We start from the raw sequence: 23,935 nt of genomic DNA, 5'->3' as shown, positions 1-23,935 counted from the left end.
AGAATATCGTTTCTGACAGAGGGACCCAATTCGTGTCTAGATTTTGGCGGGCATTCTGTGCTAGGATGGGCATAGATTTGTCTTTTTCGTCTGCTTTCCATCCTCAGACTAATGGCCAGACCGAGCGGACTAATCAGACCTTGGAGACATATTTGAGGTGTTTTGTGTCTGCGGATCAGGATGATTGGGTTGCTTTTTTGCCTTTGGCGGAGTTCGCCCTCAATAATCGGGCCAGCTCTGCCACCTTGGTGTCCCCGTTTTTCTGTAATTTGGGGTTTCATCCTCGATTTTCCTCCGGTCAAGTGGAATCTTCGGATTGTCCTGGAGTGGATGCTGTGGTGGAGAGGTTGCATCAGATTTGGGGGCAGGTGGTGGACAATTTGAAGTTGTCCCAGGAGAAGACTCAGCTTTTTGCCAACCACCGTCGTCGTGTTGGTCCTCGGCTTTGTGTTGGGGACTTGGTGTGGTTGTCTTCTCGTTTTGTCCCTATGAGGGTTTCTTCTCCTAAGTTTAAGCCTCGGTTCATCGGCCCGTACAAGATATTGGAGATTCTTAACCCTGTGTCCTTCCGTTTGGACCTCCCTGCATCCTTTTCGATTCATAATGTTTTTCATCGGTCATTGTTGCGCAGGTATGAGGTACCGGTTGTGCCTTCCGTTGAGCCTCCTGCTCCGGTGTTGGTTGAGGGTGAGTTGGAGTACGTTGTGGAAAAGATCTTAGACTCTCGTGTTTCCAGACGGAGACTCCAGTATCTGGTCAAATGGAAGGGATACGGTCAGGAGGATAATTCTTGGGTCACTGCCTCTGATGTTCATGCCTCCGATCTTGTCCGTGCCTTTCATAGGGCTCATCCTGATCGCCCTGGTGGTTCTGGTGAGGGTTCGGTGCCCCCTCCTTGAGGGGGGGGTACTGTTGTGAAATTGGATTCTGGGCTCCCCCGGTGGCCACTTGTGGAATTGTACTTGTGTGCATCATCCCCTCTGTTCACCTGCTCCTATCAGGATGTGGGAGTCGCTATATAACCTTGCTCCTCTGTCAGTTTCTTGCCGGTCAACAATGTAATCAGAAGCCTTCTGTGCTTGTTCCTGCTACTAGACAACTCCCAGCTAAGTTGGACTTTTGTCCTTGTGTGTTTTTGCATTTTGTTCCTGTTCACAGCTGCTGTTTCGTTACTGTGTCTGGAAAGCTCTTGTGATCGGAAATTGCCACTCTGGTGTTATGAGTTAATGCTAGAGTCTTAAAGGAATTTCTGGATGGTGTTTTGATAGGGTTTTCTGCTGACCATGAAAGTGTCCTTTCTGTCTTCCTGCTATCTAGAAAGCGGACCTCGATTTTGCTAAACCTATTTTCATACTACGTTTGTCATTTCATCTAAAATCACCGCCAATATATGTGGGGGCCTCTGTCTGCCTTTTGGGAAAATTTCTCTAGAGGTGAGCCAGGACTGTCTTTTCCTCTGCTAGGATTAGGTAGTTCTCCGGCTGGCGCTGGGCATCTAGGGTTAAAAAACGTAGGCATGCTACCCGGCCACTTCTAGTTGTGCGGCAGGTTTAGTTCATGGTCAGTATAGTTTCCATCTTCCAAGAGCTAGTTCTCATATATGCTGGGCTATGTTCTCTCGCCATTGAGAATCATGACAGATTGGCTGGAATCAATGGTGGCGCCATGTTGCGTTTGGAGACCCCTGATGTGCCTAAACAGTGGAAACCCCTCAATTCTAACTTCAACACTAACCCCAACACACCCCTAATCCTAATCCCAACTGTAGCCATAACCCTAATCACAACCCTAACCCCAACACACCCCTAACCACAACCCTAACCCCAACACACCCGTAACCCTAATTCCAACCCTAATCCTAACCCTAATCCCAACCCTAACCACAACTGTAACCCCAACACACCCCTAACCCTATCCGTAACCCTAACCACAAGCCTAATCTTAACCCTATTTCCAACCCTAGCCCTAATTCCAACCCTAACCCTAAGGCTATGTGCTCACGTTGCGGATTCGTGTGAGATTTTTCCGCACGATTTTTGAAAAATCTGCAGGTAAAAGGCACTGCGTTTTACCTGCGGATTTACAGCAGATTTCCAGTGTTTTTTTGTGCGGATTTCACCTGCGGATTCCTATTGAGGAACAGGTGTAAAACGCTGCGGAATCCGCACAAAGAATTGACATGCTGCGGAAAATACAGTCATGGCCAAAAGTATTCACACCCCTGCAATTCTGTCAGATAATACTCAGTTTCTTTCTGAAAATGATTGCGAACACAAATTCTTTGGTATTATTATCTTCATTTAATTTGTCTTAAATGAAAAAACACAAAAGAGAATGAAGCAAAAAGCAAAACATTGATCATTTCACACAAAACTCCAAAAATGGGCCAGACAAAAGTATTGGCACCCTCAGCCTAATACTTGGTTGCACAACCTTTAGCCAAAATAACTGCGACCAACTGCTTCCTGTAACCATCAATGAGTTTCTTACAATGATCTGCTGGAATTTTAGACCATTCTTCTTTACCAAACTGCTCCAGGTCCCTGATATTTGAAGGGTGCCTTCTCCAAACTGCCATTTTTAGATCTCTCCACAGGTGTTCTATGGGATTCAGGTCTGGACTCATTGCTGGCCACCTTAGAAGTCTCCAGTGCTTTCTCTCAAACCATTTTCTAGTGTTTTTTGAAGTGTGTTTTGGGTCATTGTCCTGCTGGAAGACCCATGACCTCTGAGGGAGAAACAAATTTCTCACACTGGGCCCTACATTATGCTGCAAAATTTGTTGGTAGTCTTCAGACTTCATAATGCCATGCACACGGTCAAGCAGTCCAGTGCCAGAGGCAGCAAAGCAACCCCAAAACATTGGGGAACCTCCGCCATGTTTGACTGTAGGGACCGTGTTCTTTTCTTTGAATGCCTCTTTTTTTCTCCTGTAAACTCAATGTTGATGCCTTTGCCCAAAAAGCTCTACTTTTGTCTCATCTGACCAGAGAACATTCTTCCAAAACGTTTTAGGCTTTTTCAGGTAAGTTTTGGCAAACTCCAGCCTGGCTTTTTTATGTCTCGGGGTAAGAAGTGGGGTCTTCCTGGGTCTCCTACCACAGTCCTTTTCATTCAGACACCTGACGGATAGTACGGGTTGACACTGTTGTACCCTCGGACTGCAGGGCAGCTTGAACTTGTTTGGATGATAGTCGAGGTTCTTTACCCCACATCCGCACAATCTTGGGTTGAAATCTCTTGTCAATTTTTCTTTTCCGTCCACATCTAGGGAGGTTAGCCACAGTGCCATGGGCTTTAAACTTCTTGATGACACTGCGCACGGTAGACACAGGAACATTCAGGTCTTTGGAGATGGACTTGTAGCCTTGAGATTGCTCATGCTTCCTCACAATTTGGTTTCTCAAGTCTTCAGACAGTTCTTTGGTCTTCTTTCTTTTCTCCATGCTCAATGTGGAACACACAAGGACACAGGACAGAGGTTGAGGCAACTTTAATCCATGTCAACTGGCTGCAAGTGTGATTTAGTTATTGCCAACACCTGTTAGGTGCCACAGGTAAGTTACAGGTGCTGTTAATTACACAAATTAGAGAAGCATCACATGATTTTTCGAACAGTGCTAATACTTTTGTCCACCCCCTTTTTTATGTTTGGTGTGGAATTATATCCAATTTGGCTTTAGGACAATTATTTTTGTGTTTTTTCATTTAAGACAAATTAAATGAAGATAATAGTACCAAAGAATTTGTGTTTGCAATCATTTTCAGGAAGAAACTGAGAATTATCTGACAGAATTGCAGAGGTGTGAATACTTTTGGCCATCACTGTACAACGCAGCATTTCTGCACGGAATTTTCTGCACCATGGGCACAGCGGATTTGGTTTTCCATAGGTGTACATGGTACTGTAAACCTGATGGAAAACTGCTACGAATTCGCAGCGGCCAATCCGCTGCGGATCCGCGGCCAATCCGCTGCGGATCCGCGGCCAATCCGCTGCGGATCAGCAGCCAAATCCGCACATGCCATAACCCTAACCCTACCCCTAACCCTAACCCTACCTGTAACCCTAACCCTACCCGTAACCCTAACCCTACCCCTAGTTCTAACCCTAGTTCTAACCCTAACCCTAGTGGAAAAAGAAAAAAAAATATTTTCTTTATTTTATTATTGTCCCTACCTATGGGGGTGATAAAGGGGGGGTTTATTTATTATTTTTTTTATTTTGATCGCTGTGATAGAACCTACCACAGCGATCAAAATGTACTTGTAATGAATCTGCCGGCTGGCAGATTCGGCGGGCGCACTGAGCATGCGCCCGCCATTTTGGAAGATGGCGGCGCCCAGCGAGGAGACGGACCGACACCGGGAGCCTCGGTAAGTATAAGGGGGGGAGATCGGGGCACGGGGGGGCGTCGGAGCACCGGGGGGTGACATAGGAGCAGGGGGGGAGCGGGCAGGAGGACGGGGGAGCAGAGCACAGAACGGAGGGGACCGGACCCCATAATGGAGGACTGGGGGGGCGATCGGTGAAGTGTGGGGGGGTCACTTCAGGTTTTCCAGCCATGGCCGATGATATTGCAGCATCGGCCATGGCTGGATTGTAATATTTCACCAGTTTTTTAGGTGAAATATTACAAATCGCTCTGATTGGCAGTTTCACTTTCAACAGCCAATCAGAGCGATCGTAGCCACGGGGGGGTGAAGCCACCCCCCCTGGGCTGAAGTACCACTCCCCCTGTCTCTGCAGATCGGGTAAAATAGGAGTTAACCCTTTCACCCGATCTGCAGGGACGCGATCATTCCATGACGCCACATAGGCCTCATGGGTCGGATTGGCACGGGTTTTCATGACGCCTACGTGGCGTCATGGGTCGGGAAGGGGTTAAGGTCTGAATCCTTGGGTAAAGCTATCTGAACACACAAATACTAACAATGCAGGGTGCCCAAACTTTTGCATCAGCCCATTTTTCTTTTGTAATTTTTAAAATGTAACAGATGACTAAATATGTGTGTATGTATATATATATATATATATATATATATATATATATATATATATATATATATATATATATATATATTTGCCTAAAATACAAATGAAATGTGTCATCTTTAACTTTAGGCCTTAAAGAGATCATCCAATCTTCAACTTGCTTAACTGTATACAATAACAGTAATTTTGACCAGGGATGTCTAAACTTTTACATGCCACTGTGTCTTTGTGTTTATCAAGTGAATGTGGTAGATGCTGCCCGATTTCCACACAGCATGTATCAGACTCTGGCTCCGTGTATGTTTAATTCTGAAACACTACAGAGTTTCAGAGAAGAAAATTGCTTAATAGATGCAAGGCAAACTAGTCAGGAGAGGTGGGTCCCCGGGACTTCCTGGGACCCACATGTCCGACTCGTTTCCAGTGTGGCTTATCCTTTGGACTACTGAACTATGTGTTTCTCTTAACCCCTTAACGACCGCCGATACGCCTTTTAACGGCGGCAGTTAAGGGTACTTAAACCACAGCGCCGTTATTTAACGGCGCTGTGGAAAAAGTGAATAGCGCCCCCCAGAGTCGGGTTTTCTCTGAGAACATGATTCGGGGGTTTTTTACCAACCCCCAGGTTGCGATCACCGGTAATTAACCGTTTACCGGTGGTCGCAAAAAAAACCGCGATTTCCCTTTTAATTTCTCTGTCCTCCAATGTGATCACACATCAGAGGACAGAGAAGTGGGGTCCCCGATCGCCCCCCGATACTCACCTGTCTCCCCCGATGCTCCTCGTGACTCCCGATGGGAGCTGCCATCTTGTTCCGGCCAAAAAATGGTGGGCGCATGAGCAGTGCACCCGCCGGCCGGCATCTGGAAGATCTTTGGGGTCTCGGCTGCCGGGGGTAGCCGAGACCCCAAAGAACATGATCGGGGTCTGTTTTTACCGACTCCTGTTTTGCGATCGCTGGTAATTAACTTTACCGGCGGCTGCAAAAAAAAAAAGCTATGTGTCATTCTCTGTCCTCTGATGTGATCGCACATCAGAGGACAGAGAAATAGGGGGATTCGGGGACCCTGTTATACTTACCGGTGTCCCTGGGTCCTCCTGTGTCCCCTCCTGGCCGCCGGCTTCTTCATCTGGTAAGAAAATGGCGGGCGCATGCGCAGAGGAGATAAAGGAGTTGGGCTAAAGCTAGGGTTAGGGTTGGGGCTAAAGTTAGGGTTAGGGCTAAAGTTAGGGTTAGGGCTAGGGTTGGGGCTAAAGTTAGGGTTAGGGCTAGGGTTGGGGCTAAAGTTAGGGCTAGGGTTAGGGTTGGGGCTAAAGTTAAGGCTAGGGTTGCGTCTAAAGTTAGGGTTAGAGTTGGGATTAGGGTAAGGCCTCTTTCACATTTCCGTCGGTACGGGGCCGTCGCAATCCGTCGGCCCGACGTACCAACGGACGCGCAAAATTGTGCACAACGAGGGCAGCGAATGCAGTTTTCCGACTCATTCGCTGCCCATTCTGAAGTGCGGGGAGGAGGGAGCGGAGTTCCAGCCGTGCATGCGCGGTCGGAAATGGTGGATCTGACAGACGAAAAAACGTTCCCTTGAACTTCTGTCACGACGGTCCGCCAAAACACGACGCATCCGTTGCACAACGGATGCGACGTGTAGCCATCTGTCACAATCCGTCGTCAATAAAAGTCTATGGCAAAAAAATGCATCCTGCGGGCACATTTGCAGGATCCGTTTTTTTTTACCAAAACGAGGGATTGCGACGGATGGCAAAAAACAGAAGTGTTTTTCGAGGCCTTAGGGTTTGGATTAGGGTTGGTATTAGGGTTAGGGTTACATTTGGGATTAGGGTTAGGTTTGGGATTAGGGTTAGGGGTGTATTGGGATTAGGGTTAGGTTTAAGGTTAGGGTTGAGATTAGGATTAGGGGTGTGTTGGATTTAGGGTTTTGATTAGGGTTATGGTTAGGGTTGGGATTAGGGTTGTTTTGGGGTTAGGGTTGTGATTAGAATTATGGATCGGGTTGGGATTAGGGTTACGGGTGTGTTGGGGTTATGGTTGGAGTTACAATTGGGGGGTTTCCACTGTTTAGGTACATCAGGGGGTCTCCAAATGCGACAGCCAATTTTTTTCTCAAAAAGTCAAATGGTGCTCTCTCCCTTCTGAGCTCTGCCGTGCGCCCAAACAGTGGTTTACCCCCCACATATGGGGCATCAGCGTACTCGGGATAAATTGGACAACAACTTTTGGGGTCCAATTTCTCCTGTTACCCTTGTGAAAATAAAAACTTTGGGGCTAAAAAATCTTTTTTGTGGAAAAAAAAATATTTTTTATTTTCACGACTCTGCATTATAAACTTCTGTGAAGCACTTGGGCATTCAAAGTTCTCACCACACATCTAGATAAGTTCCTTGGAGGGTCTAGTTTCCAAAATGGGGTCACATGTGGGGGGTTTCTACTGTTTAGGTACATCAGGGGCTCTGCAAACGAACATAACGCCCGCAGACCATTCTATCAAAGTCTGCATTCCAAAATGGCGCTCCTTCCCTTCCGAGCTCTGCCGTGCGCCCAAACAGTGGTCCTCCCCACATATGGGGTATCAGCCTACTCAGCATAAATTGCCCAATAAAAGTTGGGGTCCAATTTCTCCTGTTACCCTTGTGAAAGTAAAAATTTGGGGGTGAAAAGATAATTTTTGTGGAAAAAATATGATTTTTTTTATTTTCATGGCTCTACATTATAAACTTCTGTGAAGCAGTTGGGGGTTCATAGTGCTCACCACACATCTAGATAAGCTCTTTGGGGGGGGTCTAGTTTCACTTGTGGGGGGGTTTCTACTGTTTAGGTACAGCAGGAGCTCTGCAAATGCAACATGATGCCCGCAGACCATCCCATCAAAGTCTGCATTCCAAGCGGCGCTCCTTCCCTTCCGAGCCCTGATGGGTGCCCAAACAGTGCCCCCCCCCACATATGGGGTATCAGCGTACACAGGACAAACTGGTCAACAAATTTTGGGGTCCAATGTCTCCTGTTACCTGTTGAGAAAATAAAAAATTGCAGGCTAAAAAATCATTTTTGAGGAAAAAAAAAAGGATTTTTTATTTTCACGGCTCTACTTTATAAATTTCTGTGAAGCACTTGGGGGTTCAAAGTGCTCAACACACATCTAGATAAGTTCCTTAATGGGTCTAGTTTCCAAAATGGTGTTACTTGTGGGGGGGTTTCCACTGTTTAGGCACATCAGGGGCTCTCCAAACGCGACATGGCGTCCGATCTCAATTCCAGCCAATTCTGCATTGAAAAAGTCAAACGGCACTCCTTCTCTTCCAAGCTCTGCTGTGCGCCCAAACAGTGGTTTACCCCCACATATGGGGTATCAACGAACTTAGGACAAATTGCACAACAACTTTTGTGGTCTAATTTCTCCTGCTACCCTTGTGAAAATAAAAATTTGGGGGCAAAAAGATCATTTTTGTAGAAAAAAATGCGATTTTTTATTTTCACAGCTCTACGAAATAAACTTCTGTGAAGCACCTGGGGGTTTAAAGTGCTCACCACACATCTAGATAAGTTCCTTAAGGGGTCTAGTTTCCAAAATAGTGTCACTTGTGGAGCGTTTCCACTGTTTAGGCACATCAGGGGCTCTCCAAACGCGACATGGCGTCCGATCTGAATTCCAGCCAATTCTGCATTGTAAAAGTCAAACGGCGCTCCTTCTGTTCCAAGCTCTGCGGTGTGCCCAAACAGTGGTTTACCCCCACATATTTCTGTTTTTACACTTGCGAAAATTAAAAAAAATGGTTCTGAAGTAAAATGTTTGCAAAAAAAAGTTAAATGTTCATTTTTTCCTTCCACATTGTTTCAGTTCCTGTGAAGCACGAAAAGGGTTAATAAACTTCTTGAATGTGGTTTTGAGCACCTTGAGGGGTGCACTTTTTAGAATGGTGTCACACTTGGTTATTTTCTATCATATAGACCCCTCAAAATGACTTCAAATGTGATGTGGTCCCTAAAAAAAATGGTGTTGTAAAAATGAGAAATTGCTGGTCAACTTTTAACCCTTATAACTCCCTAACAAAAAAAAATTTGTTTCCAAAGTTGTGCTGATGTAAAGTAGACATGTGGGAAATGTTATTTATTAACTATTTTTTGTGACATATCTCTCTGATTTAAGGGCATAAAAATACAAAGTTTGAAAATTGGAAAATGTAAACAATTTTCCCCATATTTCCGTTTTTTTCAGAAATAATCGCAAGTAATATCGAAGAAATGTTACCACTAACATGAAGTACAATATGTCACGAAAAAACAGTATCTGAATCTGAGTTATAACCTCATAAAGTGACAGTGGTCAGCATTGTAAAAATTGGCTCAGTCATTAAGTACCAAATTGGCTCTGTCACTAAGGAGTCAAACATCGCAGCATTTCAGAGTCAAACTATATGGTTGAAGTCCATGCAGCCAGTGTCTGATTCATGCTGTCCTCAGATTGTGGAATGTGGTGAAAATAGGACATATATCCAGTAAACATGTTGTACATTGATTCTGAACCTTCATACATCATTACAGCTCATTAAACATAGGACACGTGAGATACAGCTGTAGGGATGAGCAATGAACTCCTGCCACCATCGAACTGAGTTATTCCAGTGATGTTCACTTTCACTTTTGGTAAGATTAGATAAGAATTGGAAATGTTCATTAGCATAGGACAGGTGCAATGTACCTGCTGATCATAGGGGGGTTTACTTTGTTTTTTGTGAATGAGCTGCTTTCTGCTTGTGTGTTTTTAGATACTTGTATTGAGATGTTTTCATTGTACTGAAGTACAATTATCAGTATTACACAAGTTTTAAATTTTTATTGACAAATACATCAAATTTATACAAAGACTCAATATTTACTGTGTTGGCCCTTACTTTTCAAAACTTCGCCCTTACATTCTGGATATCCGCATCTAGGCCAAATCCTAACCTATTCTTGGCTAATCAGTGCTTGGATATTATAATAATTTCTGTATTTTTGTTTGTCAAATCACTTTTTGAGAATTAACTAAGTTGTCTATGGGAGTTTCCTGGCCATGGATCCAAAATGTCAATGTTTTGTTTACTGAGCCACTTGGGTACCACTTTTACCTTGTGACATAGTCTCCATCATGCTGGAGGAAGAGTTATTAATCACCAAATTGCTCCTAAATCTTTGGGAGAAGTTGTTCTTGGCAGACGTTCAGATACCATTCATAATTTTGCCTAACAACAGTGCCATGAATAATCAATGATCCCACTCCTTTAGATGAACAGCAACCCCACACATGAATGGTCTCAGGATGCTTTATTGTTGGCATGACACATATTTGCCCAAAATAATTGATGAGAGCTCATCCGAGGAAAAAAAAATGGGAAATGCATGGATTGGAGTGCACTGGACAGGGGTAAATTAATTTTACTCAAGCCGCCCCCTCCTTCTTCAATTTTCATAAATTTTTGGACAGTGTGTCAGTTTTTACTATCAGTTTAATCAAGGTATTTTTTGCTTACGAGAATCTCCTTTCAAACCCAAAACTAAATCGGACATCACGAGGATGGCATCTGAATGACTTTTTTCACAGATCCATAAACTTGCATTGGAAAGTATGATCGGTGACTTGGATGAAAATCGGACACGTCTCATTTTTTGGTGTGACTACTCAGTCTGCAAAAAACAATGTGAACAGCCCCATAAACTATAATGTGTACGAGTTACGTGAAGAACTAATATCTGAATGGATCCCAATACTAACAGAGGATTAGCTTTGCATCACCTCTTTACTTCATGAACATGCCAAATTCACCAAGCAGAAGGGGTCCACATACTTGTAGCCACACAGAGTACATTTGTTTCTATATAAAAGTAATGTGAAACAAAGATAATGATCTATTTACATGTACAAGTTTGCATTCTAACTTTATTTTCCCTTCCGCAATATTTTCCACTCCTTTTTTTTTTTGTTATGAGACAGTCTGACTACTCTTTATTACAAAACTCCAAATTCTATAAATTCTACCTGGGAACATTTCGTTTTATTGTCCATGCCTAATGTTATTCTTGATTTATTAAAACTGAATTACAGCTTTCTTCAGGCAGAAGGTGATTTTTATAGCGAAAATGATGAGGCAAATATGTGACCATATATCTGAGTGCTGCACTGAGCCCTTGGATAGACAGGTACCGTCTAATTCTAGGCTCAGAACTTGGATTTATTACACCAACCTACTGCAATTAAAGTCAAGCTTTAGGTTATACTGAAGCTCATAGCAGATTAGATTAAAGATATCTGTGAAAGTATTACTTGTTGCTCACTGTCCTACAGGCTTGCCTTTGCGTTAAAGAGTCTAAAAAATAGTTGATAAAATACTATGGATTATTGGATATTTCCCATTTTATTCAGTATCGCTATTTAGTAAACACACATCTTTTAAACTATTTCTCCATTGGAGGAACTCAATCTCTTTCCAGCCTTATGAGCTAATTTGACAGCTCATTGGTGATGTCTATTCCACTCCAAAAAGGCATCCTCCCTGGGGCTAGCCAGCTGGATTGTGGATTCTACAGATTTGGCTTGCTGTTCCTGCTGGGTGTCATCTGTCTTCTTAGACTTGCACTAAATAATTTTTGTCTTCCTTGACATCATCTGCCTGAGCAGTTTTTGCCTGCCAGGCCTGTCTGTCCAGGTTGAGCATCAAACACAGTAGCCATACGGATAATCAGAAAAGGCACCATTCCAAACAAAGCTGCCTGGGGCTGGCTTTGACCAAGATCAGCATAACATCCCAACAACTTCCAGCTATCATGACTGCGGCAGGCCTGATCTTCCATCAGAGACGCAGCCTATGGACTTATTCTGCTCACACAAGTTGCTTTCCTCTCCCTCCCCTACGTATTGTAGTAACTGTCAGCCTAATCTCCCTTTACCAGGAAGAGAATGCCTCAACAGGTTTGGGTCTCCCTGCCTCTTGCCGGCATTTCACTTGGATTTGCGCCAGTTGGATGAAGTGGATTACCATCGGTGAGCAGCCTGTGGAAAAATTACATGGTTCTGTAGCAAAGGCCTAAAACACTGCAGTGCGGAGCGTAGAAAATACTAATTGCACGTGGCATCGTTATACTATCATTTCAAGTCTGCGGCAACACAAAAGTGACAACAAATGCACGGTGTATCATCAAAGCAAAATGCACAATAAAGGCATATGCTATTGTTCAAGGCTAAACACTTCGATTCCTGAAGGACCCTTTGTGACATCTAATAACCTAACCATAGGCTGGCATATTTTAGTAATATTATGTACGGTATATCTTTGTAGTATGCAGAAATCACTTTTCTTCTCATCCTTAATTATTTCTTCTTGTCTGCCCAGACATTTAATTTCCATTGTAACCTGTACATTTATATTGTGACCTTTAAAAAAACAAAAACCACAACCTAAGGTCACCAATAAATGTGTTACTTGCCTCACTGGGTTCCTGCTCCGCTTCCCAGCAAGCGGCCACAGTCTGAGTGGATGGTCAATTCTCAAGCCAGTAAGTCTGACCCCTTTTGCTTTAACGAGTTACTAACTTTTTTTTATTTATAATTTTATCCAGTATGGAAAGTTATGTAATGTTACCAATCACTTTATTAGGGATTTGTCTTCATTCCTGAAAAAAAAAAATTATGCAAGTGGCTTCCAAAACTCTACTTTTTTCCAGTCTATTTGCCTGCTTCCTGCTGCATTGATATCAGAATGCACTCATTTGTGTTATCAGCGCATGCTCGTGTGCTAACAGAGTGTCCTCAGCGTGCTCGAATAATATGTTCAAGTCCCTAAAGCTGCATGGCTTTTGGCTTTGCAACAGCCGCAACACATGCAGGGATTGTCAAACAGACAATCCCCACGTGTGTTGCGGCTGTCTAACAGCTACAATTCATGCAGTCGCAGATGCTCAAACATATTTTTCGAGTGCGCCTAAGATAGCACGTTCGCTCATCACTATTTGGCATCTAAGCTGATTTTTATTTTTAGGTAAAGGGAAAATCCACCCAAAAGTTATCTTCTGACACTAGTCAGGTTATGTCATCAAGACAAGTCAAATTGCCACCAATTTATAAACCTAGTGAGTGGCCAGTCCACTTCAAGCAGACTCTGTGATTTCCAGGGCAGTATAGGATAGAACTGGGCTTTCATAGAGAGCAACATTGTGCACAGCATCCCAGATGGCCTGTGACAAGCGCTGCAGGAAGACGCTAGAGAATCTGCAGTTTAGCAAAAAAAAACAGAAAAGAGAACTGTCAGGATGTCTATCTTTAAAAGGGTTTTGAACTACTGGAAAACCCATTTTCTATGTCCCTATGTGCCTAGTAAAATATAAATTGATGCATACTTACTAGTGATGAGTGAACAAGCTTGGATAACATGTTATCCGAGTATCTTGGGCATGCTCATACAGTATATTATGTTCGAGTCCCTGCGGCTGCATGTTTGGCAGTTGTTAGTCTCAACACGTGGGAATTGTCTAACAAACAGGCAGCTTGAACACACATGTCCAGGCTGTCTAATAGCCGCAAATCATGCAGCCGCAGAGACTTGAACATAATATACGAGCACTCCCAGATGCTCGGATAACACCTGAGCGTGCTCGGATAACATATCTGAGCACGTTCACTCATCACCAATACTTACCTCTCGGACCAGTGCCATTCCTCTGCTTTGAGTATTGTGTCCCCCGGTGATGTCATCATGACATTGTTTATGTCATGTGAGCGCTGCAGACTATCAGCGGCCACTGATGGGTTACAGCATTTACGCTTCCATCAGACAGAAGCATTGAGGGTCCCACATTTTCTAGGCACCACCACAATCACACATTTTTTGGTCATGTACAGCTAAGAAGTCTGGGCTCTCCTTCATTACTAGAGAATTGGGGGGTTCAAACTAAGACAAAATCACCTGCAGAGACTGACATGTGGCGTAAGAGAAATTTCACCAATAGAATGTATTGGATGCGGTAAGTCTGCACAGTTCACTGAACACATGTGGATTCACCTGTGTTCAATGCCGTGAGAGTTCACCGGAGTTCATCAGCTAATCAGCTCCAGTGCTCTCACTTACGGCACCTCTGCATGAGAAAGTTCTCACACAGCGGTAGAAGTGAGAGCATCTGAGCTGATGAACTCTGGTGAACTCTCAAGGCACCTCCGTGATACACTGCGGGGGCAATTACCTCCTGTCAGTATATCGCCGGAGGCCGGGTAGAGCAGTCACATCTTCGGATGTGACTGTTCTACAAGTGAGATCGCCGTGGGACACTTGGTATTAAATGGTCTACGTCGGATTATATGTTGGTTTATTACTTTTTGATTGTTTGCAGGAGACGAGGGCGTCTTGGATTAGGCGTTCAGTAAGTATTATAGAAACTTGATTCCAGCTCACCCAGTTGCTCTATTCTCATCCACTTGGGGCTCAGACACTGGCCTCGCCCTGGCCTCACATCAATGAAAATAGAAAAAATTGGGAGTCCGGCTCAATAGGACTAGATTTTCCTTTTGTTTTATTTTTCAAAACAAAATATAGTGCATACAAAAGAAAAACTTACATGGTCGACATGACCCAGTCGACACGTTTCGACTACACTAGGCAGTCTTACTCATGAGTCAGTCAAAAACACGTCAACTGGGTCATGTCGACCATGTAAATCCTTCTTTTGTATGCACTATATTTTCTTTTGAAAAATAAAAATAAAAGGAAATTCCAGTCCTGTTGAGCCGGACTCCAGCTCAGTAAGTATGGTCAATTTAGATTAATATATGAGTCTGTGTGATTATTTCAAATAAAGGACTTTATTCTCGATGTCTGTTTTATACAATATCACTATGGGGTTAGTAATGTAGAGGTGTCTTATAAACGCCTCCTCATTACTAACCTGTGAGCTTGATGTCACCTGACAATACAAAGGTGACATCAATCCCACAAATATGAACCCCATTTGCCACCGCTACAGGGCAAGTAGGAAGAGCGAGGCTAAGTGCCTCTATAAGATGCGCCATTTCTGCGGCAGCAGAGAGCTGATGTTTTTAGCCTGGGGGTGCCAATATCCATGGCCCCTTCCCAGGCTATTACTATCGGCCTGCAGCTGTCTACCTAGCCTTTGCTGGTTTGAATTTATAGGGGGGCCCCATATCAATTTTTTTCTGGAGTTCCCCCGTAAACTAGCCAGTAAAGGCTAAGCAAACAGCTGTGAGCTGATATTAATAGCATGGGAACCTTTATGGCTACTGGCTCCTTCCCAGAATATTATCAACAGCCATCAGCTTTCCCTCTGCTGGTTATGAAAATTATATGGGATTTTATGGGCATTTTTTTCACTTAAAAAAAATAAAAAATCAGATATTGCGTTTCACGCAGTGCACAGACTGGCAGCGGATACTGTAACTGGAAAGCAGTCAATCTAAACAGATATCAAACAGTTAACTGTCAGCGGTGGCAGGCCACAATCTGGTGGGGGACATCTGATGTAACATCCCCTTAGACAGAACATCTTCATACTGGGAGCGGGAGACAAAACTGGAGTTGAAGGAAACCAAAGTGGAATCGTTAAAGTAAAAATATTGCAAATATGTTAAAGGCAAAGAAGTGTGCAATCTTAGGGAATGCAATCCCACTGAAGGACACGCAAAGCCGTTAATAGTTGCTTACAGACATCAGATTCCACAGACAAGATTAGTTTAGGTCAAATGTCACTTAGTAATGCAGGTAAGATATATGTTAGGACACCTGCGTATTTCATGGTTGTTACATACCGTATTGCTAATTCCAAATATTTTATATGATTTTCCCATCACTGGGCAGAATTACGCAGCTGTTCAAATGCAAAGCCTTATATCTGCCACAATGCGTAAGTAATTAGGATATACTGCAGTTCATACAAATCTTGCCTCTGGGTTCAGAAAATCTGTCTTTCCTTTTATATCTCCCATAGGTTCCCTAAATAGAAATTCTTTCCATGCATCTCAAAAATTTCTAGCTTTCTAGGGAGGGCAAAGACATAAAACTACTTTAAAAGGCATTTCATTTCTTTACTATATAAATATAATGTGCTCTCTACGCATTATGGATGTTCATATTACTTAGCAGCATGGAATGAGTGTTTCCTCGGAGTCCCTACATGATATATCAAATTGTAATCCTTTAATACAAACACTTTTGCGGTTCTAGGTTAATTTAGGTTAATCTGATAATCTAACTTTAGAAAATGCAGCAAAGTCAATAAAACATGCAGATAATTAAATGAAAAATGAAAATCAGATTTTCACATTTCTGGGGAATGCAGTTTTTAAAATGTAAAAAAAAAAAAAATCACCAGAGCATAAGGCCTCATTCACATACGGTACATGTTCTATCCATGATTTTATAATCTTTGGAGATGTTCAAATGTCTATAGTCTATGTAGTCGATGAGTCAGTGCAAAACTCACCAAGATATGGCATCACAGATGAAAAGTGCCAATATAAGTGTAATGATCCGCAAAGTTTTGTAGTTTATTTAATATTTATCCATTAATGAAAAACACTGATGGTAAAACCATTTTTTTTTGTGTATGTGAAGAAACACAAACATCTGAATGAGCCTTAAATGGGTTCCCCACTCTTAGGCTGCGTGTCCACGTTCAGGATGGCCGGCGGTATCGCCGGAGCGGCGAAGCCACTCGGCGCTAAGCCCCGCCCCCTTCTGGGACGCGATCATGCCGGATGTGTTAACTGTACACATCCGGGATCATCGCCCCCCTCCCATAGGGCCCTGTGTTATGCCTTGCGGGGACGCTGCGTCCCTGCAAGGTGTACGGACATGCTGCGATCTGAAAAGACGCGCAGCATGTCCGAAGTCGCAGGCCCGCCGCGTGCGGGTTTCCACGCATAGTGGACACGGGATTTCATAAAATCCCCTCCACTATGCTGGAACATCTGGACGCTGCGTGTTTGACGCTGCAGCTCTGCGCAGCGTCAAACAAGCAGCGTTTACTGACCGTGGACACACACCCTTAGTCCCGATAAAGAAAAGCTTATGATCACCTTCCGAGCCGTCTCAGTCCCTGCGGTGTTGGAACTCGCAGTACGGGGCTTTTATGCCGTTGTATGACATACGAACACGGCGCTTAATCAGTGTTGACGTTGCCTTGGCACAAATTGAGCATGAAGAGGATGTCCGAGCTGCAGTTGATTTCTGACTTCCTCTTCATGTTCAATTCGACAGAACATGGGGACAGTGAAGCCAGCGCTGACTGGGCGTCAAGCGCCACTTGTCATACAGCCGCACGAGAGCCCGGGACCGCGAGTGCCAACTCCACTGGAACGCCGCTGGCAGGAGATGCAGGTCTAAACTTTTTTATTTTATTGGCACCAAGCGTGGGGAATGAGAAGGGGTTGTCCTAGTCATGGACAAACGCTTTAGAGTAGTTGTCCAGGACTATGATACTGATAAGGTTTGGATAGGTTGTCACTATCAGAGCAATGGGGGGTCCGTCACCTGGCACTACGATTGATCTCCTGTTTGTTGGACTCTCCATGCATGTATTGTGCCTGTACAATGCAGCTGCGGCTCGGAACAGCTGATTATCGGGAGCTCTCTAGGTAGCCGGGTTCCCGATGCAGTTTATTCGGTAAGTGCTATAGCTTGCTGAATAAGGAGGGAGCTCAAGATATTCACTTATCTCTAACAATGATAAGCAAACGTGCTTGGATAATGTAAATAAAAAATACGGCACTCTGGAATAATGCTGCTGGTGGTGATCAAGTCGGGTGTCCAACCCATACAATTAGGCAAAAAAAATGACTTGCCACTCAGTTCTTGGATAATGTGTTATCTGAGAAAGCTCGGGTGTTATCCGAGCATCTAGGGCGTGTTCGGATAATATGTTCGAGTCCCTGCAGCTGCATGATTTGCGGCTGTAAGACAGACGCAACACATGCAGGATTACCTGTTTGTCAGACAATCCCCCCATGTGTAGCGGCTGTCTAACAGCTGCAAAACATGCAACCGCAGGGTCTCTAACATAATATTCGAGCACGCCCAAGATACTGGGATAACACATTATTCGAGCACGTTCGCTCATCACTACCCATGACGTGACCAAGAGCTCAGTTCATCAGTTCCTTCAGTTTGCATACTGCACATATTGTCATATCTTGATTGACGGCGTCCAAGCGAGTGTTGCCTGAATTCTGCAGCTGCCCTCACCTAGTGTCATTGCTGACTCCTTTCTGCAGTACCACTCCAAGCGGTGGCCCCAGACAAGAGTGATGAGAGCCGGCAATGAGACTGTGAGTGCGGCTGCGGTGTCTGTGCGGAGGTGAGTCGCCCCCGCCAGGGCCGTGGGGTACCCGGTACCGGGTCCAGTGTTCACAGGGGGATGTCAGGGTGGTGACCTTATCCATGGCCCTGGGTGCCGATGTAAAAGGGAAATCGAATAAAGTTTATGTTCGTGACGCCACTTGTGGTATTCGGTCAGTGGGGACCGATGCTGCTTTAAGGGGTCCTCTGGGGTGATGTTATGGCAGCTATATGGTATAACTTCCAACAGGTGAAGTAGGTCCCCAGGACTCCTGGTGTGTAGATGGTGAATAGTGCAGTAAAGAAGGAGGACACAGGAGTGCAGTCTCTTTACCTGGTTTACTGAAGGCTTCAGGCAACCGCAGTCCAGGGCACCTGATCACAGGACAGGCAGAGTCCGACCGGCTTGGAGGCAAATTGGGAGTCCCCTTTTCCAGGTGGAGATTAAAGCCTTTCTTCTAGCGCGGTGGTAATGTAGTCCCTTACTGCCTATGGCTTCTAATAAGGTCCTCACAGTCCTTCTCTCTGTCCCCCATATAGGTTAGGACAAAACCCCGTATGACAGGTGACTCAAGCCTTTTTACAGGGTCTCGATCACGACCCGGGCTGTGTCTCCTGGGTGTTAGGGCGAACAGGTGATATATAATCCAGCTGTCCTGCCGGTTTCTGCTATGTGTCTTAGAGTCCCACAAAAGCCTCGGTCTTCCAGCTACCGGTGTCTGCGCTTTGCCAGGGAGACAGTCTGCTCGCTGCTGTTATCCCCCTGGTGTCCTCATCCGTGCCTCTCCTACACGCTCACTGCAATCTGTTCTGCTTTCAGTGTTATCTCTGTCCAGGAGCTGCAGCACTTTCTTGTGGCTGCTTGGCCCCCCTGCTTCCTTCCCCTCTGTCTCTCTGACAGGAACTCACTAACTTTCCCTCCAAACCACAATATATATAGGGGAGTCACCTAGGAATAGGATCAAAAGCTCCCTCTTGTGGCCTGGAATGTGAACATGTTGCATGTTTGTGTTTACCTGGTGAAAGTTACCCTTCCTTGCCTCCAAGCGTGACATCACTCTCCCCGTGAGGAAAGTAAGGTCACTGTGACGACCAGGACCCTGGGGCGTCACAGGTGCATTGCTGCTGTGTAGATGAACATTTAAAAATATTGTTAATGTAGCAGTCACAGTGGTATCCACGCCAAATATGAAGTGGATGCATTTGCCTGTAGAGTTCCGTCACACACAGCATTTCGGCGTGCTGCGTATTTGGTGACATATCTGCAGTGGCAGCTACACATTGTGCACATTTTCCAAGCGTAAATGGACCTGTGGCGATCTTCTATTCTGCAGCTTCAGATTTCATTGCGGATTTCACCTCTTGCAATGGGTACAATTCTTTAGTGTATAACAAACTTGTCATACAGCAGATATAAATTATGATGGATAAGAGCGGTAGAAACGCTGCGGACAATCTACATCAGACCTGATAGGCCACGTTCACACACTCAGTACCTGTAAGCCAAAACCGGGAGTGGGTGATAAATACAGAAGCGGTGACGTGTTTCTATTATACTTTTCCTCTGATTGTTCCACTCCTGGTATTTGCTTACACGTCCTGAGGTAAAATACTGACCAAATACTGAACATGTGACCGTGGCCTCGTGTGCTGGTTCGGTAGGTGCATTGTTGCACACTACACGCTGCAGACAAACGTTTGCTAGGACTCATCAGTCGCTGCATTTATGGCTTTCTATATAATTGGGGCGCACTGTACGGATGGTGTTTTTCTCCACACGCACGTGCTTTTTTCCGTGACTGGAACATACGCAGTGTAAATGTGTATGGCGCTGTTGGTTGCATCATATTGTTCTACCCTCATGGACTAGTCCAGGACTTCTGATGTAAAGCACTATCAGCCTATTTTTACTACTCAATGGATGACACATATATTTAGTAGATGTCACTGAGCCTGAGTGTCACAGAATGGGGCACAGAAGCTCTTCCTGCAGCGATTTCCAGAAATGAGACCGAGCAGAAAACCAGTGTCCTCTCCTTACACCACTTCCTGACAATAATATTGACCCAATCAAAAGCCGAGATACAGAGCTGGCAAGTTAGGAGATCAGTTTGTCTCCAATCAGAAGCCGCGTTACAGATGTGACTCCGTGCCTGGTGTAAATAGAAGCGGCAGGAGGACAGCGGAGTCACGTGACTGAGTGCACCCCGCACTACAGCGACTGCGAGGAGATGAGCAATCAGTCACCGGCCAGAGCGGCCGCTCCTGCCCCGCTAATCCCGAGCCCGAAGCGGGACAACAGATACTCGGTGGGGCCTGCGACCCAGCTAATCGGCAGGGGTATGGCCGCTTACTGCATTGCTACTGGGCGACGTTGTGCATTATGGGGCCAGCGGTAGACTTGCGGGCTGCTTCACTTCCAGAAACAGCGCCTCTCCTGTCCGCGGGCTGTGCCTGGCAGTGCAGCTCAGCCGCAGTCATTGATTTGAGTAATATCTTGAGAAATCCGTGTGGAGAAAGCCTTCACTGCGCCCAGCAGCAGCCCCACATAGAGAAGTGCTGCCCCCTGACTGCACTAGGAGCTGCCTGCTATGGCGAGGACCCTAGTAAACAGGAGTGTCAGTTTCTCAAAACAATAGCATAAATGAGCTCCCCTGAATCTGCCTCTTCCTTGCTTTTGTGCTGTGACGCTCCATCGCAGTGATATTCACATTTGTTGCTTTTGGGGCGCCGTATGTGAAATCTCCCTGCAGACCAACTTGGGGTTTCTTCAGCGTTTTCGCTGGGGGCGTGCACTTACAGGCTATGTGCACACGTTGTGGATTTGCCTGCAGATCCGCAGCAGATTGGCAGCAGTTTTCCATGCGTTGTACAGTAGCATGTAAACCTATGGAAAACCAAATCCGCAGTGCACATGCTGCGGAAAATACCACGTGGAAACGCTGCAGTTTATTTTCCGCAGCGTGTCAATTATTTGTGCGGATTCCGCAGCGTTTTACACCTGCTCCTCAATAGGAATCCGTAGGTGTAAAAACGCAGGTGAAATCCGCGGTTAATCCGCAGGTAAAATGCAGTGCATTTTACCTGCAGACTTTTCAAAAACTGAGCGGAAAAATCTGCAACGTGGGCACATAGCCTCAGCCCTCCCTCCAAGATGCTGAGCATCAACTGCCTAACTGTCTTGGAAGGAGGAGTGAGAGCATCACTTCCCATCCCTCTTTTAGGGAAGACACTGAAGAAACACCCGGCGGCACTACAATCAGAGATTTCACATACTGCACTCCAAAAGCAACAAATGTGGATATGTCTCTGATGGAGTGATGCAATGGAAAAGGGCTGTGACAAACACGCGTTTCCTGAATGTGGAAACATACCCTTAGAATCGGGCCACCATCTAGTTTGTTTAGAATCTTCATAAAACAGCAGCCAAGCATAAGACACTTACGTTTTTATTATATCTCAAATCATTTTACAGATATCGGAGAAATTCACTCCAGATTGTTGGATCATCGTCCAATCATTCAGGGTGAAACCCGCTACTTCATCAAAGAGTTTGAGGTCAGTCACTCCAATCCTATTTTTTTTTTCCCTCAGCTCTTGTATGTTTTGCTACTATTGGGCGATGAAGAAAAAAATGTAATTATCCTATCACTAAAATGTTGTGTTGGTCCCAAGTTTATTTTTCTAAGAGCAGATAAAAAAATGGACCTTAGTTTGTTGAAAAACTTTCAATGTAAATTTAAATGTAATTTCAGTGCAAAGCTCAGAAGAGAAGGAGGGCCATATTATATCTTGAGGATTTTACGGTTATGGTCTGTGGGTGCCATGACCCACCAGGAGAGCCCCTGAAGTGCCAGAACAGCAAAACTCTTGAATTTTACAAACTACCCTCCCCAATGATTTAATATAGGGGTGCAGTGATCATGTTGACTCCACGGGGGTCACAGAATTTTATACCGTTGGGCAATGAAGAAAACATGATTACATTTTTACCATTAAAAAAATTGTTTTAGGGCCCTAATTTACATGTTCACAAGTAGAAATGGGTACAAATGGCACCAAAACTTGTCCCACAATTTCTTCTGAATGTAGATTTGGCTGTACTACTCTGCCATACAGAGAGACTTGGGAGGGATAGAACGCTATTTGCCTCCTGGAACGCAGATTTTCCTAGAACAGTTTGCAGACTCCATGTACAGAGACCCTAATTGCTAGAAGAGCAGAAAAATCCCCTCAACTGACCACATTTTGGAAATTATAGCCCTTTGGAAACTTATCTGTAGGTGTAGTGATGATTGTGACTCCATGGGTGGTTTCTAGTAACAAGTAGTGGATGTTACTGAGTAAATTGCAAACTCCCGTTGTAGTGACCAGTACGCTGCAGTCACCAGTACATTATGCCCAGCTCATGCTTCTGGAGACACACACCTGTAAATTAGGTGGGCTCTCATCACTACAGAAATGCCAAACGTGGACACTATATAGGGTTTAGGTACACTGTGGGGCTTAGAAGGGAGGGGGACATTTGGATTGGGAGCGCAGAATTTGCTGGATTTCTTTTGGGATGGGAGGAGCTATAGCGCTTTTCCAGAGCCTTTGTACTCCCAGTAACGTGGAAGCCCCCAATATTTCCATTGACAAATGGGACAGATTGCATCGCTGTATATTCTGAGAGCTATAACTTTTTTTTTTTTTTTTTTTTGTACACTGACGGAGTTGTGTGGCAGCTTGTTTTTTTGCGGGACAAGATGACGTTTTCAGAGATACCATTTCTATTTACATTTGTCTTTTTGATTGCGTTTCATTCTGCTTTTTATTCGGGGTTATGATGAAAAAGCATAGTTTCCCCTTTTTTTTTTTTTTTTCTTTTACGGTGTTCACTGAAGAGATTAACTAGTAGGACAGCTTTATGGGGTGGATCATCACACACACTGTCCTACCAACTGTGTGTGTACTTTTGTTTGTTTCTATTTTTTTTTTTGGCATATCAATGCGAGCTGTGGCAAGAAGGTTTGCTGTGTCTGTCAGCGTAGTGTCCAGAGGCTGGAGGCGCTACCAGGAGGCAGGCCAGTACACCAGGAGACATTCAGGGGGCCGTAGGAGGGCAACAACCCAGCAGCAGGACCGCTACCTCAGCCTTTGTGCAAGGAGGAACAGGAGGAGCACTGCCAGAGCCCTGCAAAATGACCTCCAGCAGACCACAAATGTGCATGTGTCTGCACAAACGGTTAGAAACCGACTCCATGAGGATGTTCTGAATGCCTGACGTCCACAGATGGGGGTTGTGCTCACAGCCCAACACCGTGCAGGAACGCTTGGCATTTGCCACAGAACACCAGGATTGGCAAATTCGCCACTGGCGCCCTGTGCTCTTCACAGATAAAAGCAGGTTCACACTGAGCACATGTGACAGTCTGGAGACGCCGTGGAGAGCGATCTGCCGCCTGCAACATCCTTCAGCATGACTGGTTTGGCAGTGGATCAGTAATGGTGTGGGATGGCATTTCTTTGGAGGGCTTCACAGCCCTCCATGTGCTCGCCAGAGGTAGCTTGACTGCCATTAGGTACCGAGATGAGATCCTCAGACCCCTTGAGACAATATGCTGGTGCGG

The 23,935-nt window shown here is 44.9% G+C and overlaps 1 protein-coding gene across 1 annotated transcript in view; it reads left to right on the top strand.

The window, feature by feature from the left end:
- The first annotated feature begins 20,467 nt into the window (after positions 1-20,467).
- The window catches only part of BLOC1S5 (biogenesis of lysosomal organelles complex 1 subunit 5), a 100,307-nt gene continuing 96,839 nt past the window's right edge, over positions 20,468-23,935 (top strand). Inside the window, exons 1-2 of the mRNA XM_077269837.1 lie at positions 20,468-20,663; positions 21,799-21,881. Of these exons, the coding sequence (XP_077125952.1) occupies positions 20,555-20,663; positions 21,799-21,881 (192 nt within the window). The 5' untranslated portion in view covers positions 20,468-20,554. The remainder of the gene's footprint in view (positions 20,664-21,798; positions 21,882-23,935) is intronic.

Source organism: Ranitomeya variabilis, chromosome 6, assembly GCF_051348905.1.
Source record: "Ranitomeya variabilis isolate aRanVar5 chromosome 6, aRanVar5.hap1, whole genome shotgun sequence".
NCBI classification, from domain to species: domain Eukaryota; kingdom Metazoa; phylum Chordata; class Amphibia; order Anura; family Dendrobatidae; genus Ranitomeya; species Ranitomeya variabilis.
The sequence above is the reverse complement of the archived record's forward strand: the minus strand, read 5'-3'. Positions and strand labels throughout refer to the sequence as shown.